The sequence below is a fragment of the Lepisosteus platostomus genome, chromosome 6, assembly GCF_059453375.1.
Source record: "Lepisosteus platostomus isolate fLepPlt1 chromosome 6, fLepPlt1.hap1, whole genome shotgun sequence".
Classification (NCBI taxonomy): domain Eukaryota; kingdom Metazoa; phylum Chordata; class Actinopteri; order Semionotiformes; family Lepisosteidae; genus Lepisosteus; species Lepisosteus platostomus.
Window position 1 is genome coordinate 44,773,354 of NC_142616.1, and position 19,684 is coordinate 44,793,037.

At 44.0% G+C, this 19,684-nt stretch overlaps 1 protein-coding gene across 6 annotated transcripts in view; it reads right to left on the bottom strand.

Moving 5' to 3' along the window:
- Positions 1 to 14,068: 14,068 nt before the first annotated feature.
- The window catches only part of sec24c (SEC24 homolog C, COPII coat complex component), a 34,629-nt gene continuing 29,013 nt past the window's right edge, over positions 14,069 to 19,684 (bottom strand). For 5 of the 6 annotated variants that reach the window (XM_088636048.1, XM_088636047.1, XM_088636051.1 and 2 more), the window contains 3 exons: positions 19,480 to 19,671; positions 19,068 to 19,157; positions 14,069 to 18,352 (listed from right to left, as the gene is read on the bottom strand). In XM_088636048.1, coding sequence (XP_088492174.1) covers positions 18,212 to 18,352; positions 19,068 to 19,157; positions 19,480 to 19,671 — 423 coding nt within the window. In that variant the 3' untranslated portion in view covers positions 14,069 to 18,211. The remainder of the gene's footprint in view (positions 18,353 to 19,067; positions 19,158 to 19,479; positions 19,672 to 19,684) is intronic. The other variant, XM_088636046.1, reaches the window with a different exon arrangement.

Sequence of the window (19,684 nt, forward strand, 5' to 3'; positions counted from 1 at the left end):
TTGAAGAGTACTTAGGATTTATCCCTAAATAATCTCTAAATTACTTAATTTAAGACATCACCTTTTTAATTAATCACAATGAAATTATTGATTTAATACTGGTTTACAAAACCTGCTGGGAACAGTAAAGTTTGGTTGCTTAACGGCAAGAAAAAAACTTAATTACTCTTCAACAAAGAGAGAAAACATTTTATTCTCTGTTCATTCTGAACGTGCTTTAGAAATGCAGGGAGAAAGGTCCTGCAATTCCAGATCCCCAACCTGACTCACAGAGGGAATTTAGAGGACATATAGCTGCTCTCCTATTTAGCACAATACAGTCAGACTCCCATCCCGAACAGCTGGAAGTGATCAGCGATAGCTGAACGCCATTATGTCATGGTGCTTGGCAACTGCTTGCGGAGAAATGTATATTGTCTGCAGTGTGTAGAACTTATTTTTTCTTTTCGTAGCCCTCCATTGACAGCCAGCTCAGCTCAATATGACCTTTGTGCTGGCACAGAGTGGATGCCCTCCAAAATGGGCACCACCAGGCTACCTCACTTCACCGTTGATTGGAAGAGAGATGCTCAGTTACCTCACCAGTAACATGGCGGATCACAGGCAGCTGGCACAGGCCTGCTGGGAGAAGGGGTGGGGTGGCGCTGTGGCGCAGGAAGAACTATTGGCGCCGTTGGGAGATCCCAGTTGCTGCTGTCTAGATTACTGCACCAGTGCAACCACAGGTTGAGATGCTCAGGGTACTGTATAATCAGTTTGCATGTCTAAAAATAATTTCTTAAGATTTATATTCATCCATTTCCTAACCACTTTATCCAGTACAGCATTTCGGAGAAGCTGGAGCCTGTCCTGGCAAGCAACAGGATACACTTGAGATAGGACACCTGTGCCTCGCAGGGCACACTCAGACATGCAACAATTTTTCACAGAAGCCACTTAACCTACCAGCATGTCTTTGGACTATGGGAAGAAACGGGAATACGCAGAGGAATCCCACAAGAACATTGGGAGAACATACAAACTCCATGCAGATAGTACCCCAGAATTGAATGCATGGCCCCAGATCTGCAAGGCAGCAGTGCTAACCACTGTGCCACTATCTTTAAGACTACATACAGCAGAGAAAACTGATGAAGGTAACAGGTCTGACTATGGGGATAGCTAAAATTAAAAAAAAAACATGACTCTGATAATTAACTTCAAAACAGTCTTTTTTTTAGCTCTGCTGATAATGTATGAAGATATATTTGTGTCTATAATGTGTGTGCTCTTTAGAGTTACGTGTGTCAACACCTATAAACAGTGAGGCCCTCACAGCCCTCAGCACTGGAGGGCTGTGTGGTTGTGGCCCTGGTGAGGGCACTACGGCCCAGCTCGTGACAGGTCAGCACAACACCATTGTACAAAAGCCACTCCAGGCCTCGTCTGTATCATCCTCCTCACTATTGCGTCTGGGTTGACCTGCTTTCCAAGGTTGAAAAAAATCCAATGCATGATTTCAGCTGAGCTCAGCAATGCCAGAGAGGAGTGGGAGAGAGAGCCAGAGAGATGAGCCAGGGAGGGAGAGAATGAACAGCATATGACTTGTTTGGTCTCTTTCTGTGCCCCACAGCTTGCTGAGCGCCTTTTATCGTGCAGCCCCCCATACCCCTGCTGGAACAGTGTAAAACCAAAAGCCTTGTTCTGCATTATTAATGGGTTGGCATTACTTTATAGTACTGTATAGTGGCAGAAGAGCTGTGTCAGACTTGCGCTAATGGCTCTGAGACCGTACAGGGATTCACACACAAATCCCCACTGACTCATCAAGATCGTTAGCCTCATGTTAGCCTCACCACCTTCCGCTAATAGAAAGGCAGGGTTGCAGTGTCATGTACAGAATGCAGAGGCCCTTCATAGGAGCGCTTTCTGACAGAAAATATGTCTGTACATTGACAGCCTTCATTCATCCAATGACAAGCTTTGTCGCTGCTCACCACACATCGGATTACAAGTTGCACAACCCAAAACCCACAGCTATTGCAGCAATGATCCGAGCAAAACGCTTTACATGATCAGAGCCAGACAATGATACTGCATTGGTCCAATTTTCCCCCATCACCTCAGTGTCTGTTTTAAAACATCAGGTGTTTGCACTAGAGTCAAGTTACTAGTTGCTGCTGAGCTTGTTTGCTCAGACTTTGCGTTTTTCCTCAGTGGTATGGTGTGTAACACAATGCTTGTTACATTAACATATGAGGACTCTCCACTAACGGAATTCTGTCTACAAGACAGTACTAGAAGATACAGAGGAAAGATTTCAGGTACAGTGATCAGGAGATCACTGAGATTATTGCTCTATGCAATAAGAGCAGAGCACTAAGGTACTGCTGGCACAGAGCATACATTTCTCCCTTTCTTTTTTGTAGAATTTTTAAAGAAAACACGGCTAATAAAACAGGAAAGTAAAAAAGCAGTTCTTCGTTGGGACTCCGATATCACTCTGGGAGCTGGCTCTACACAGAAGACATGAGCTTTGACAGAGAATGGAAATCCACAACAGAACAGACACCTGCATCTAAAACAGAGGACACCAGCAGCCCACACCAAGGAAGAGGACAGTTATTGCAGCATCTCTTGCATATGAAGATAACAATACAAAAAGATGAAGAGATCTTTTATCTAGCCATTAGATAGTTAGATAGTTAATTGATCAGTGGAGCTTGCCCAGCTATTTTTTCGAAGAAGTCAGGATATCAACTTCAATAGCATAACTGAGCAGCTTGTTCCACACTCCCACAACCCTTTGCATAAAGTGCCTCCTGTTCTCAGTTTAAAATTAAATTCTAATACTGTAATATTCTAATACTCCTCCTAATCAGAGGAGTAGATGATCACAGGCTCCTGGAGCATCCCCCTCCGGTTCATTTCCAGGATCATGTAGCTCAGCATGGCGTTGTTGTGCCAGCAGGGAGCAGCCAGCGCCTGCAGGAGTGTGTGGGCCCTGGTAAAGGAACTGGCGCTGCCTCTTCCACCTCATCCTGGAGCACAGACACACAGACAAGCCTCCAGCTGCCACTGCAGGAGGTGCTCCTCATTCCCCATTGAAAGCTTCCCATGGTACACGTGCAAGGCAGTTCTGCCATTTTCCAGTGGCTTTTCGGTGTTATACCTTTAATTAACTTTTCTTTGTCACGATTCCCACAAGTGAAGACACAACCAACTACTGTATATGTGAACAAAGTTTTATTGTGCTTCCTGTACTTTGTTGCACATTTTCTCTGCTTTTACTATGATAGTACACCATAGTTAGTGTTTAAAAGAGAATGCTTCATCGGGTGCAAGAGTTCTTACAGGAAAGCCTAAGACCAAACCACATCAACCCAACATAAGCAGAAATCTATTGATTCCTGTAGTTCCTGCTGAGGAACCGTACCACCACTAAATAAATATGTTCTGATCATCGAATACCATACAGGGGAAGATGGCCACTACTTCCTCTTTCTGGTTGTGCATCTTTCAGCAGCCACAGCAAAACACAAAACACAAAATATATTGTGCATCTATGGCACAGAACCAAAATGGAAAATCAAAACAGAAAAACAGCAGCTTTTGATAGCTTGGTCTTGCACGTGCTCAATCAGAATTCAGCTGTTTATATTTGTACCTGCAGCATTGCTGCCTCACAGTGCTGGGACCCTGGGTTTATTTGTGGACCTTGGGCACTATCTGTCCACACTATTTATGTGGAGTTTATAATAATAATAAAAATAATAATATAATTGATGGATATTACTAGCTGCTCCCAGAACAACCTGGCATTGTGAGCTACGATGGGTTTTTTAAATTCTAAACTGAAAAGACATTAACAATTTATAATTCAAATTAAATATACCGTGCCTTACGAAAGTATTCGGACCCTCGCACAGTTTTCACATTTTATTGCTTTTGCAGCCGTGACGCTTTGAAGTAGCAATTAATCTGTGCTATATACACAAACTAGTCCACACATTCAAAGTAACAAACCAAAATAAGTAAATCATTAATATGCATGAATATTAATAAATTAATGAGTTGCAATTGGTTCTTGGCCTCTGTCTGGGTGAAATAATAAATATATTCTAAAATCATGTGAGCAACTACTTCTCAGAGGTTCCTTGACCAGGTAGTGAATTCCAATCCAGATTCAACCATGAAGACTAAGAAACTTTCAAAACAAAGCAGTAAAGTTGTAAAAAATCAAATATCAGGAAATGTGTAAAAGAATATTGCATCGACCCTGAAAATCTCTATGATCATGGTGAAGTCAGAGAAGTGAAGAAGTGGAAGCTGAATAGTGCTACTAGACCTGGCCTCAGGCTATCCCTCTGAAGAAGGAAAGAGGCGAGAGACACCACTGTGAGGCTAACAGTGACTTTGGACAAGTTAGAGTTCAGTGGCTGAGATGGGAGAATATATTCATGAGTCAATATTGGTCAATAATGGGCCTTTGTATAAATTTGAAAAAAAAAACACATGGGGTTTGCAACAAAACATTTAAATGAAACAGTCTGGGAAAAACCTGCTTCCTTTTGCTTCTGAAATAAACCTGGGACACAGATTCACCCATCAACAGGACAATGAGCCAAAGTGCCAGGCCAAAGCTACACTGGAGTGGCTTAAGACTATGAATGTTTAAAAAATCTATATTCCAGAGAGAGAATAAGTGACAACAAATATTTGCAGAAATCAAAAGTTCCTCAGTTTCACAGCCTCTCTTTTGGTCCCTCCTCTCAGTGGTGACTTTGTACACAGAGGACTTACCCTCTTATCTCCTGATAGCAGATTCAAAACCAACCCAGAAAGCCTTTGCTTCCTGCTTTTTAAACTGTCAACTGACCAACTGTCTTGCTGCAACCAGTCAGGTGACAGAGCAGCAGCTCAGTCCCCAGAGCCTTCTGGGGAATGTGGTCTGGACAAGGCTGCCATCTTGTCTGAACCTTCTGTGCTTTTATGGGAAATGTCTTGCATTTCCAGTGGTTCTATGAATAGATTTCTTTAGATATTGCTGATTTAGCAAAATTGCTGTCGTCCACTGTTCATTCATTTGTAATCCCGATTTACAAAGACTATTTCTCAGATGTGATGGCAGCCCAGATCAGCTGTGTGGATGTCTAGATCCATGGATGATTTTGCTGGAAAACCAAGAACAATCCCAATGCTTTAATCAAGGACAGTTTGCATGTTAACCTGTTTTAGTTAAAAAAGGGACTTTTGAGAAAGTCATTCACATCTCAAAGTGGCTGATTAGTCAGCCGTAAGGAACATTGTTGTTTATGTAGGAGCGATGGAATGGATGTGATAAACCTGAAAACTATTATGTATTATTGTGAAGTACTGTGGACTCATTCTAAAACAATACTGCTTCTCATGATAGACCTGCGCTGCAGCGAAAGCTATTGTATACTGTCCTGCCAAACAAGCAATAAAAATCTCAACAGCAGCAGATGTTCACAGATGTCTGTAGACATGGAGCCACTCTCCAACAGCAGCAAATACTGATCAGGAGCTTAATGGATCCTGACGTGATGAGCTGTTTTTGTTGGCCTGTAAATCCTTAAGTCTGTCAGAGTTGATATTAGCCAAGTCTGCTGTTGCCTTCAAAGATGCACCACAGGTGCATCTGCCACCAATGCAGCGTTCTGACTGATTGCATAGGATAATGATTATAATTTTGGTGTATGCACTTTGTTGCTTTAGCTTTCTGCCTTGAAACATTGTCTTGTGGTATTCAGCTGTTGTTTTAATCCAAAGCTCTGAAACCTCAGACCTAATAGATCATAATAGCCATTAACAGGAATTGGGGGAAAGCCTTCCACACTTAATATTGTGTGCTGCTGTTGGCAGGTGAGTGCAGAACTCAATTATCGATTTTTGTTTCTCGGGGAAACTCGAGAGACATTCGTAAGTGAACAGTGAACATCTGCATTCAGCACAGCCCTAGTGGGACTCCAGCTTCTGTTCACTTTCAATCCATCATCCAAGCACCAGTCCAGTCCATTAAGCCTCATCGTAGGGGGAGAGGTATCAAGGCCTCTCGGTATGAAACTCACTGAGGAGCATTTGTGGTCTCATACAAGCGTCTGACTTTGGTTTCCCTTCTCTCTCTGCTTTGAATTGTTTCCCCTACACTTTCATTACAGACGCACCCCATGGCTGCAGCGGATGTTTGTGCGTGAGGAAATAATTTGAAATAATGAGCCGTGCCGTCACCTTGAGAACGGCTCCACGAGCGACCCCCACGGTCTGAGATAGAGCCAAGGTGCGCCAGCGATCTGCCCGGCAGGCACAAAGGGAACAGTGTCACCATGCCTAATCAAGTCATGCCATCGTCAAAAGAAGTGACCGTCCTGGCAGTTGTCAGTGTGATTTTCAATGCTGCCGCTTGTCGAGCGGAGTGGTGATGACCTGAGGTGCGGTGCAGGGCTGAGTGGGAAATGGAACCTAATGGCTGTTTCTCTTCCCTGCTACCCGGGTGATGTCCTCAGACCAGGCCAATGAGTTGATTGAAGAGCAAACAAAGATGGCAGCAGGACGAGATGTGGCCGATTTGAACCCTATGGGACTACGGAGTCACCAGTCACCAGCCTGTGGCAAAAACAGAACAGCAGTAACAGAGGAAATGTGGTAACAGCCGGTTACTCTTGTGAATTAGTCCCGTTCTTTATGAAGGTTTACCTTTGTTCATGTAGTTGGTATTTTTGGAATTTTTCTATGTTTTGTATGCTTTTCTTGTTTAATGCCATAGTGCACCTCCATAAACCTTTAAGCCACTGTTTTCAATGTGTTGATTCTCTGACCAGAGAGTGTCCTAGTATACAATTTCTACTTCTATTAAACTCAGATTGATTTAAAATTTCTCCTCATCAGCACACTCTTAAGATGAAAGCCATTATTAAGGTTTAAAGTGCAAATCTAGGAAAGAGTAAAAAATATCATTTGCTTTGGAGTTTTAGTAGGGTTCTTTTTGGAGATCAAAAATGCAGAGTAAATATGGACCAAAAGCCTTTGTCTGTGGATTGCAGCCTGTTTGTTCAGAACAATGAATCAATTTCCAGTGCAGCCATTGCTTAGGGTAATCCCAATTCTTTGTGAAGACAGTTTTGTCCTGGCTGCGTTCAGCGCACTACGTTTTCCTGTCGTGCCACCACTGTATAATGGTGACCCCTGCTGGTTGGATATGGTATTGCATCAGACAGGCTGCAGAGCCAGGCTCAGAGCACTTTGTTCTTTAGCAAAAGAGCAGGGTGTGTCTTCACTGCAGAGGGCTCTCTTCCTGAGAGGTTTCCAAGAACTACCAGACTTTCACAGGGTTTTTCTGTGGGGTGGGGGTAGAAATGTAATAACAGGATATGGCACACATATTAAGACGCTGACTATTTATTCACTAATGTGGGAAACACAAAGGGAAGTCTGAACAGATGTTGTTGAAACTGCATAATGAACTTATATTCAGACCTGTGTGTGTCTACAGCAGCTGCCAAACTTGTATCACCTGGACGAGCAGTGTTCCAGTAATGAAAGAACAACAAAAGATTGATCTTGAAAGATTGAATATTCTCTCCCTGCACCACTAATTCCTTCGTGAGTCCCATTCCATAGTCAGAAGTGGTGAACACCACTCTCCAGTGTGGAAGATTCCCACTTGGGGTAGATCCCTACAGATCTTCACACATGAAACTCTAAATGAATGTTAAAGGTACAGTACCACTCCCTGTTTATCGACTGGGAGTCACAAAATAAAACTGGGCTGCCTTGGCAATTTGCTACATTCATGTGAAGAGCTCTGAGATCTTTTCGGATGAAAAGCTTTCTACAAATGCAAGCACATACTGTATCTGAAATACCACTTGCCCGGGATGAGCAAATTCAGTAAAATCAACATGCTTTGGCTGTGGAGCCTTCTTCAGGTGTGAGAGAGAGAGGGAAACCGGCATCTGATAATGATTGGGAGAACAAAAGACAGGGTAGATGAGAGTAGGCGGGGAGCAGGGGAGATGGAGCATCAATACACTCAGGGAGAACTGGACGAGAAGTGTGAATTCAAAACCTGCAATCGTATCTTTTCTTTTCAGCATGGAATAAACCTGTTCCTTCAATATAATTAGAGGTATTACTGACAACCCAGTGATTTTCTTCAGAATCAACGAACACAAACCAGAGGATACCAAGGATGCATCTTTGTGGGATGTTCTGATGACTTTCATTTAGTTTTTCTTTACTATCTTATTTGTTTTCCCTGACAAGGGCTATAGGTAGACCCAAAACAAACAGTTCTGGCAATTGGAGACCTCAAAGCTGTCTGGTGGTTTACCAAACCAGGAACAGACATAGTGAAGATGTTTCCACATTGTCTGCTTGTCATGTCTGTCATGCCATGTCTGTAGGAAAATAAACTTGTCAGATGGAGTGGTAAACATGTCCACACGCATGCTTACAAAGACTTGCTAATGTCTGTGATACAAAGTAGCAATAAATCTATGAATTGGCTTCATTACTCTGCTCTCCTCCCCACTGATAGCTGATGTGAGGTGAGCATTCTGGTGCACAATGGCTGCTGTCGCATCATCCAGGTGGGGCTGCACATTGGTATTGTAGTCCCCATTACCTGTAAAGCGCTTTGAGTGGAGTGACCAGAAAAGTGCTATATAAGTGTAAGCAATAATTATAATTAATTATAAAAAGCACATTAATAAAGCAGAGATTCATTATTCTAACATCAAAGGCATGCAAGGAGTTTCCCTTTTATCATTTTCTACCACTCAAAACCACCAGCTGTTTCTCTGCATCTCAAACCACAGCAATGACTCCTGTGATGAGTGTTCCCTCTCAAGCCCAAACACCTGCCTATAGGGTTCTTTCGAATGGAAAAAAAGGCCTTCAACACAAAAAAAAACAAACCGCAGAATCGCAAGGAGCTGCAATTAAGACATCATTAAAAGTCAGTCAGTTAAAACCCCCAGAAAATGTGGAAGTTGTTGCGGCATTTTCTATTTCTCAAAGGAATAAATACCCGTCTCATGCATATTGAAGTCTACATTCTCTTTAGCGAAGCCTGTCAGAATGGTGTTCTTCTCCTCTACAGCAGTTCACATGCAGCTCTTCTGAGCCAGAGGCAGTGAAGGTGGATCAGGACGTGTCTGGCCCCTGTGAGTCTGGCTCTAGTTCAGACAGTTCAGCAGTGGGCCAGCAAGAGACCCGTCTCCAGCGGCAGGTGAATGCCGTCCCGGATCAGGACATGCTTCTCTAGTGCCAGGCTGCAGGTGTGTAGCTGCACTCTCTCTCTCCATCTGCTTAGGGGAAGACAAATGAGCCTGGGGCTCAGGGAGTCCCAGTCAGGGTCCCAGCCTGCCTGCTGCTGTGCCAGATGCCACATGTCCGTCGTTAGCCTCAGGCACATCCTTTCTACAGGTAAGGCACATCTGATTGGCTAAAAAGCCTACTGTACCTCAACCCCACATTGGACTGGTTAAAAAGTCTCCCTGCCTCCAGATCCGATTGGCTAGAAAAGCTAAGTTAATTAAAAAGAAGATAAACAGTATAACAGGAATATTTAGATTAAAAAAACAATCTGAGATGCATTCATTGTTTTCCATGCTTCACACAGCTAAAAAGAAACAGCATTTTAATGAGTGAACACAGCAATGTTAAGGTAACACGTTCATAATCTCGTCAAGTGTTAGAGGAAGCTCAGACATGTGAGGCATCCTAGTATTCCAACAAAAAGCACAAGAAAAATATATAAAGCACTAGCAAAATCTTGAGTCCTACTATTCTTAACTAGTCTTGACATAGGGATTGCAGAGCTGAAACAAAAGGAAAGGAAACAGTCTATTACTAATAGAACTCAGGAGTTTTGTATATGAACAGCACATTCATGGTTTACAGATCATTTTTACAAATGGCAGATTCCACTCCACTTATGTGCCAAACTTTTATGTGCAGAGCCTTATGACTGTAGAAAAACTCCACAGTATTTCAGTACCACTTAAAACATGGGATGATATGAAATTGAGTGAACTCCCTAGAAAAATAGCACAAATGTACAAATTCTCCACATTGGTTTCATACTCATAAAACTGTCTGCATAAGGCCTTACATCCTCAAGGTCATGTATGTTGGATAGTTCTCTTGGAATCAGCATGTTTAAATGTCTCAAGTAGAAGGAAAGGATTATTTTGTCCGTAAAGAAGATATTGATTTCAATCACTCAAGTGCAAGGAAAGCCAGAAACCTTCTGTCTGCAGGCCTGTCCTCCAGCAGAGGTGTATGAGAATCACTGGCCAGTCAGAAACTGGCTGCGCCTAACTCCTTCGCTGGCCAGTCAGTCCAGGGTGTGGGTGCGAATTCTGGAGCCCTGGTACCCCTGGTCCTCTGCTGTGATGGAGGTGAGGTGTGGCTGAGCAGCAGGGCCTGGGACCCCTTGAAACAGGTTATCCAGGGCCGGGGAAGGCAAGGCGCCTAACTCCAGTCATAACTCCTGCGGGTGTCTGCCTCTGACCCAGGGCTTGCCAGGTCCACTGAAATGTCAGCCCCTTGTCTCTACGACTGCCTGTCTCTCTGATCTCCCCTCCAAAAACACCAATCAGGTCTGCCTGTGTCCTCTGGCTCTTGTTCTAACATTGCCTTCACTTTCCTCACTTTCAACACCACCTGCTCCTCTGTCCCTTCCTTTTTCCAGCTCGGCGCTGAGGAGGTTCCTGTCTCTTTGATCCCAGGTGCCGAAGAACTTGGAATCTGTGTGTCTCTCTGTAAACTCACTCACTTCTTTCTCAACTGTCTGGGCTGTCTGAGACACAGCAAGTAGAGATGGCAGACAGGTCCAATATGGACACCTTCCTTGCACGTTCTGCCTGAGTGGAGGATGTCCCACTCCTGAAGAGATCCTATCAAGATCTTGAGAGCCTGTGATCGCACATTGCTGGGCCATGAGTGGCAGAGGTGTTTTCTTGAAGGGTCTGAAAGACAACAGGGGGAGAGTGGAACCGTGTGTGGTGATCCCAGACAGGAGAGGAGGAGAGGAGGAGAGGAGGAGAGGAGGAGAGGAGGAGAGCAGTGTTAGTGGTTTAAGGTCTCACTCTTGAGAGTGCCAAAAACCACCCTGCTCAGCGGTGTATAAGAGTTGATTCATCAGGTGGCTTTGGTGGCCACTTTCTCCAGGATCTGTGCTGTAAAATGTACGATACAGTGGGCAAAAAGAGTGGGACATAGGAAAACCTTCCACACAGAGCAGTTCTAGCAAAGGCCCACGCGAAGGACTGAGTCACTGTGGCTGAAATAATAAACATTTGGTTTTAAAAATTAAGCTGGTCAATGATGCCACTTCTGAGTAAGTGTGAGTTAAGATGGTCTAGTGGCTGAATTAGTGTAAGATGCAGGGTGCCTGTACTCATGTCTGCAGCTGGGACCAGTGGTACTTCTCTTTTTGTCGGTTTAGATCAGTCTTCATAGTTTTGAGCCCATAGTTTTTGAAGAGACTAGAGAACTCAGATGAAGAGGTGGACAAATAGCGCCCTCTCACAATGTTGGCTTAGCACCTAATATTCTGCAGGTTCGGATCCTTTCTGCTGTTGGGGTCACCGCTCCAGATCTGGGGCTCCTTACACGGCAACATCAAGAGACAGCAGGGGGATGGGGATGAGGCCGGGGAACCACTGGCACACGTTACGACCTCAGAGTGAGGAGGTACAATGCAGCGCCTGGAGTTCTGAACCCAGAAAGCAGACTGGGGGAGATGCATGCTTCAAATCCGTCAGGCTACAAAATGGCTTTTCTTTCAATAATCATGGTAACTGAAAACTCCAACAGCGCAGGGACCTCAGTCAGCACTATAGTAACATCTTGGGCAACAGGGCAATGAGAGGCCAGAAAGGAAAAGGATGAAAAGAGAAAAGAGAAGCAAAAGAAGAGAACAGATCAGGGAAATCAGTGGCAGAGAGGGAAGACAGAAAATGCCAGAGACTGCTTTTCTCCTAGCTACACCAAAGAGGAGCATCATTGAACCTCTGAAAAAACTTTGTTGCCATCTGCTGGAGTTATTCTTCATTGCTGAACACAGAAATGTAAGTAGGAAGAAACATCCTTGACTCCTTTATGAATTTGAAAGACTGGGGGTAGAGCTCAGCTCTGCATGGAGCCGCATTTTGTTCTGACATCATATTTAGCATGATTACTTAAAAGGTATCCAATTACCTCTGTTTATCCATGGCTCAGCAGCCAGCCTTAGAAAAGCAACTGGATTTTGAAGGATGTGTTCAATACACATTCAATTTAAATGACCCTGTCTGGCCAAAATATTCGGCCCTCTCCCTCCAACGAATGGACTGTCTTTGGGGCAGGAAATGCATGATTGAGCTTGAGAAGCAGGAGACCAGCATGCATCACCTTGTCTGACCTGAAGGATTGCCAAATCTCTGTCCTGCTTAAAAATTGTGGAACGTGCAGAGCATGTCCCACAGGCTCAAAAACCATCCACAACCTCTACTGCAGGTGGTCCCAAACACTGGGATGGGACGGGCTACAGCCTGGCCAAGCTGTCCATGCTGCCAGCACAGGCACAAAAAATATCATTGGGTGGGTCAACAAAATGTCTGCTGATCATAGCCCAACACAGTTGTTAACGGACTGAGTTTGACTGGAGAGCGAAGAAATATGAGCCCAGCAGAAAATGATCACTGAGAGTTTGACAGTCTATGTAGAGGCACCTGTAAACATAGCTGGAGATGTGTATTAGGGCCCTCTGTCAGACACGGTAGAGATGGAGCTTTTTCATTCACAGCTGGCCAGCAACTCACAGAAAGCACAGGCCCTAGGGATGGACTCATTTCCCAACCACTCTCTTTCACATTGACAGAACTGGAACGGGAAAGTGAAAGCATCGGAAAGCTTCCCAAATTCAAGGTGTTACAAAGTCTTGAATGTGTGTTTTCTGTTCAGTACTCTTACCAGTGCCGAGTGCTGAGGGAGATCAGTGTGCTGTACTCAGAGGTCACGGGGATTACATGCAAATAGAACAGTGCCTTGGGGACTAACGCTCGGCCAGCTTGTCTTTCGAAGATGGGAGGAAACCCGAGCACTCTGAGAAATCCCGCATGAACACAGACCATGCAAACTCCAAACATAGGATACCCCTATCCAAAATCAATCCAAGGACATTGCAAGAGTTGGGAGGCAGCAGCGCTAAACGTCATGCCACCTTGTCACCCACAGGTGAATGACTGGAATGTAAATGGGCACATGCTAAAATACACACAGATTGATGTCAAACCTTGTGGAGTCTGTATCGTGTCAGACTTGATGTCCCAAGTCTTACCAGTCTAATGAGAATATCAGTACAGAAATGTTATATTGAAATTTAAAAAGTAGAAAACCTTGGGCTAAGGTTGAGTTTAAGGGAAAAGATAAGACATGACATACAGTATAAGCTTTGCAACTATCACCAGGTAGATCGCTTGAAAAACCATGACACAGTTAGCACACAAGTCCCTAACCAAGACACAGGAAATGTCTATTTCAGCTGATAAAAGATGACGCGATGACATTAATAGGGCAGGGTTGCTGCAAGGTGAGCTCTCGGTGATTTCATAGAAGCTTCTGCTTATTCCAGGAACCGCACCTACAAGGAAGAAGGTCAGTGCTGAGCAGGGGACAGGCTGCCTTGCCCGACCGCTCTGGTCTATGTGGAGATCACCAGCAGCGCCGTCTGTCCGATGAGCTTCCCCAGTCGGACGCACAGTGAGTGTCAAGACCAGCACTCCTCTTAACACACAGGGTTGGTATTTTTCTCCAAAGCTGAACTGTCCAAGAACATTTTTCCTCCTTCTCTAATTTGAAATTACACTATTCCACTATTATTAATCAACTTTGCTCACCAGCAGGGGGCCTGGAGGGAACAGGGATGCCCGCTGGAGGATCTGTCTTTGTCTCTGACAACACTGCAAGCTCATGCTCAGGAAGTCACAGTGGGGCATGCGCGAGCCCCCGCACTACCCATAATGCAACCTGGCAAGATCCACACAGGCCATGGCACTGATGCATTGTTCACAAGGCATAAAGGATAAACAATATGATTTTATTTTGCATATTAAAAAGTTACACAACCAAGAAAGAAAAAAAACAGGTTTAAAAAAATGAGGAGGGAGACAGGGTTAATTTTAATATTTATCACATTTTTCTTTAAAATCGGTCATTTCCATAATCAGGGAGATTTAGCCCATAATGGTATAAACCATTCAGCTTATACAGAAATAAAACTACTGGGTATATATATTCATAAACTACTTTGCTCCGCTCTTTCCCGGTTTGGATGCATCAGTTTAAACACATTTTAGATCTGGTGCTCCATTGGGACTTACAGTGCTCTTGATGTCCTGCTCAGTGACAAGGTTTGTTTCCACAAAATAGGTGGGGAAAACGATTGCAATGAAGGCAAACCACACAGCCCTGTCCAGATGTGAACTGCAATGGTGGGGGAGTTGGAAAGGTGCAGAAGAAACAGCCCAAGATCAGGCAGCAGGGGGCCTGTCAGTGCACTTCTTCACTTTTAAGAGAGGCACTGAATAACCCTGCAGGCGTGAAGTCATGCCGGGCGCCAGACCAGAGTTCCTTCAGCTGCTTCCTGCTGCAAAACCATTGCCCCCTGCAGACGCTTGTGGGGAGAAGGCACAGAGTGTGTGTGAGCCAACACCTGCCTCCATTCCTTCAACGCCACTGCTTTCTCAGGAGAATGGCGAGTGACGCACAGCGATTCCCCGTCTGCAGATCTGACCATCCCCAATCAGAGCGGAGGAGGCAGCAGCAGGCAGGGTCTGACACACCAGGCCAGTCAGCCTAGTGTTTGTCTTGCATAGCAGGACATGCTGAAAACAGCCTGAAGAGTGGGGACCCAACAAGAGACTTAGAAATTCAGCCTAACTTAACTCCACAAATTAAACAAGCCCAGTGGCGAAATTCTGTGCAGAAAACATCCTCTTAATAACAACCTGGAAAGCAGACTCAACCAGCATTAAAGCATTATCCCCGGAACAAAAGGTACCGACAGCCTCTGGTATGTGCTATTCTGGAATGGAAGCGAGAAAGGTACTGACAAGTATCTGCTGCTTCCACATTCTTCCTGCAACAGTTTACCTGAAGCTAAGCACCCAGGCAACATATTTACATCGTGGCACGTAAACCAAGCCTTTACAATGTACCATTCCACAGCACAAGAGCCTGTTACACACTTAAGTTCCCAGTAACACTCTGACCTCCAGATATGTGTTAGTCCTGTTTGACGATAGACGTTTAAACTCTACGTGACGGCTGTTAATAAAAGCCATGCCATGTACCTAGCAGTAATGTTCGCAGGGAGTCTAAGGTAAGGATCAGTTTAAATTTAATGCAGGCAGAGTTGTGTGATATCTGAAAGGGGAAACAAATTGAAAGCATTTACTGAATCAGACAAATGACAATTTGTGTGCAGTTCTTTCCCAGTCACACTTGAAAGGTTGTATTATGTTTTTGGCTTAGAAAGAACCATTAAGTCAGGTTTTATAAGAGCGTATGTCTACTTTATTTCCCCAAATCAGAGGTAAACACAGGCAATGGATCTCTTTGAATTAAATAAAAGGAAATTATTCAAGTGCAAATCAACACTGCGCTGGGCATGGCCTGACTCTATTGGTTTATGTCCTTTACTCTGTCTACCCTGGGGGACATTATGTCTCTAATCCCAGTGCAGTCTCAGTGATGTAATAAACTCATTCTCATCAGACATGTCTTTGGAAAATCTTCACAGCTTATAGATGAGAAACAAAACTCACTCTGGAAATCAACCAATCCCAATTCCCAATTCTCTTTTTCTACTAGGGCAGTCCTACAATTTTAATTAGGGTACTTGTGCACATTGTGAAACAAATCCCTAATAGCCATAAAATTCCTCCAAAATTACTTGCTTTGAAAAGTAATACTTTATTTCAGCACAAAGCAAAAAGAAGTTGGGGGATTTTGGCTGTTACAGGTCTGGCTTGCACTTGATTCCTCAGTATGGGGACATGGCTGAAGGATTTGACAACTGCTTATCTGAAATGTATCAATGTCACAAGTAAACAAGAAGACCAGGGAGAAAATCTTGGGGTGAGTTTTCTCATTCTCACTGTTTGAAGCATGCAGATTTCAGAAGGAATGCTTGTTGAGATTAGCCTGCGATTTTTCTCAACACCATTTTAAAACCACAATATTAACTTAACACATCTGAAGTAATCAATACAGAGAGCCCTACAGATGTTCTTAATCTTCAAACCAAATATTCTTTTACAAGATGGTTTCTTATAGCATACAGACTAACTCGTTTAACAGAGAAAAAAAGTGGCTTCAGTTTGAAGAGGTCTTGATGGTTTGTGTGGTAAACGCTACCAATGACATAGATGTGCAAATCTACTCTTAACTGTCCAAAGTTAGTTCACTTGCAGTGCAAAAACCACACGTTTAATCTGCAAGTAGTCATTCATGTTTAAAAAGCACATTCCAGCTGCAACAGCATGGGCAGCTGCACAAAAGGGAGCGATCACTACATAATACTGCAGCAGAATCGGTCTCCAAGTCCCTGAACCCTCAGTTTCTGTACAGAAATTCACCAGGATCAGTCACCAAATTTCTGCTGGTTAGCTCCTTTGCTGTAGGAAAACAGGCTGATCTTCCGGCACAAGAGTAGGGGGGCAAGGTACTCTGTTTGACTAGAAGGATGGAACGCTGTGTGTTGTGCATTATTGCACAGGGTTCCCTAACCTCACCATCTCTTCCCGGGACAGCAGGGGGGCCGAGTCTAGACAGCGATACATACTGTACCACTTCTCTTCACTACGCATATAGGGGCATTTGTTTACTTCACTGTACTGATATACAGGAGAGACGCTTGATTTTCAATGACAAACAGTATTCACTTTACCAGAAAGCAGAGGAAGAGTTCAGAAGCACAGCAGTGTGCCTGGCATGGAGGAACACAGGAATTTTCACAGGAATAAACAGCGTGACCACTTTACGGCAACTCAAAACAATAATGTACATTTAGCAGAATGTTCTCATCCGCTTTATTTCTAATCTGTAAACCCAAACAATGCAGTCAACTGTAATAAAGCTGAAAAAGTGGGGGCTTCCTTCTGTTCAGTGAAGGGATACTTGCAAACACCAAAGAATGAGCACTAATTCAGTCTCTTCCAGGGCCTGGAATAGCTGCTGTCATAACCCTGTTGTCATTCTCAAGTGTGAAAATGACAAACAGATCCTACAAAGCTGGAGAAGTCATCTATCAAGATCTTTAAATCTTTTTCACTGCAAGGATCTCACACAACCAGTGCTGTGATCATTGAGAATTAAATTAGTCACTGAGATATCCGATAGCCCGACTACCCAGAGAGGGCCACCCTGCACACTGACTCATGGGCCCTGACAGAATCCAGACGCTGGGCTACCCTAAGCCTCAGGCACATAACTGACTGGCCACTCGCACTCTCTTATCATCCCCATTTTAAACATCCCTGGAAAGTGATGATTAACAGTCCTTTTACACTGAGAGAAAGCCATCAGTGAGATGGCAGCACTCTTTTGTCCCAAAATTTAAAAGAAAATAAAAACTCCCAGAGGAATGAAAATGACACGCTCTAAAGATACAGGAAGTTAATAACCATGATGGGATGAGAAAGGCCGTTGCAGAGAAAGCCAGAGGCAGAATAGAAAAATAAATCTCCGGATGAAAACCAGAATTTTATTTTATGTAGTTTTTTTTTTTTCTTTCTGCAAGATCGTAACTTTCCCATTTTTTTCCGTCGAGCGTAGATTTGCCTCTTACAAAATGTAGCGTCGCAATCGCAGAACCAGTGTTTCCCACCAAGAAATCATTCAGTGCTAGTGTCTTCAAACAGAACACTCTACAATCAGCGTCAGTCCCTGTCACATGTGACTGATCAGACACGACACAGGCAGTCCCACACATCAGAATGGTTGGATTAATTAAGAAATGAAGCTTAACCCTGTAGGGGTAAGCGATTTGACAGTGCAACTTATCAGCCTCTTTTTTAACTTGTAGGATTAGATGCAGAAGAAGGGAGAAGAAGGGAAAGAGACAATTTGGTTGGAGAGGTTGGTTTCCACTTGTTTCTTCTGTCAATTAAAAGAAGCGAGTCTGTGATTGGAGGAGGCAGGGGGCGTGACCCTTCTCCTAGCTCAGCAGCTGGCGAATCTCCTTGTGCATGTGGCACAGGAAGTCCACGTAGGACGCCCCACCGTTGCTACTCTTGTCCTCCACCAGGAAGTGCCTGAAGATCAGCTCCAGCTTGTCCTCCTGTTTGATCACCATCAGCTGTGTTATAAAGGAAAAGGCTGTTAACCTTGCAGTTTTGATGACTTGCATAGCTACAACCAGGACCTGCACAGGGACACGTAGGCATCCGGTCCACATACCAGCCCACTGCAAACCAAGTACCTTTGTGTCTGTCTAGATTGACACACAGATGTTCACAGCTGTAAGAGCTGCTCCACACTTCTGTCTTGTTTGCTTGTAATTAGAAGCCATTTTCAATCATCACCTACTCTTCTCTCCTCCTGCTTCTTAAATTCCCTAATTAATTAAGTGTGATAAAGATTGTTAATTAATATTTGTCACTGACGCTTATTCTCTAGTAAATTATCTGACTGAGAGTGCCAGTACTGATATCTTACTGCATGCAATTGTTTGTGTTGAGGGCCAGGCTACAAATTGATTCAACACTGAAACCTCATTTATTTAAACATTTCACAAGCTGAATGTAACAAAACTGAATACAATGACAAAGTAGAAAGAATAGAATTTGTTTCAATACAAAATCCCCCTGACAACTGCCACTTTTGCAATCTAAGTGCACTTTTGAGTTCTTCTCTTTCAGAAACTTTCTCTTTGCTATGAATGAAATACAAATGCTAGGAGACTTAGAGGAACTCAACGTCAATTGTAAAAGGATGGAAGGATGGGGAGAATATCGCACACTTGTGCATGTACACTCGTGCATGTGTATGCACGGGAGAAACGCTGTGCTCACCTTCATGTACCGCGGCCGCTGGGCTCTGAAGGTGTCGATCATGCCTCGCAGCTTCCTGGAGTAAGGGTTATCCAGCACAGGCAGGTTTGTCTGCAGAAAGATTAAGTGCGACTTTGTGTTTTTACAAAATTCACAAGTGAACGAAGATCACTATTCTAATACAAGCAACTTTAACTGCTGGGTACAATTTTATTTTTGTTTCTTCTTCCACATCACTAAGATATATTGAATGTATTTCTTTAAAGATGCGATTGGTAATACTATTTCCATATCTTGCAGATGCTGTGTATGTAATAACGTACAGGTGTATTTCTTCCCCAGCCACCACGGAGTGCACCAAAGAGGAACATTACTACTGCCCAGTCACAGGGAGTCCCCGGTCAGTCAAGCCACAGGTGTGATTCAGGCTCACCATGGTGGGGTCTATCTGTCCAAAGGCAGGTGTGCCGAAGATGTTCTGGAGAAGCTCCTGCTGCACGTTGGCCCCCACCCACAGAAAGAGGTTCAGCCCGTTCTCCAGCAGGTACACCCCGCCCTTGGACAGCCGCTCCTCGGAGTCCCGCACGGCCACTGGCAGTGCATCGCTTTCCACATCCAGCTTCTGCTGCAGAGAGGAG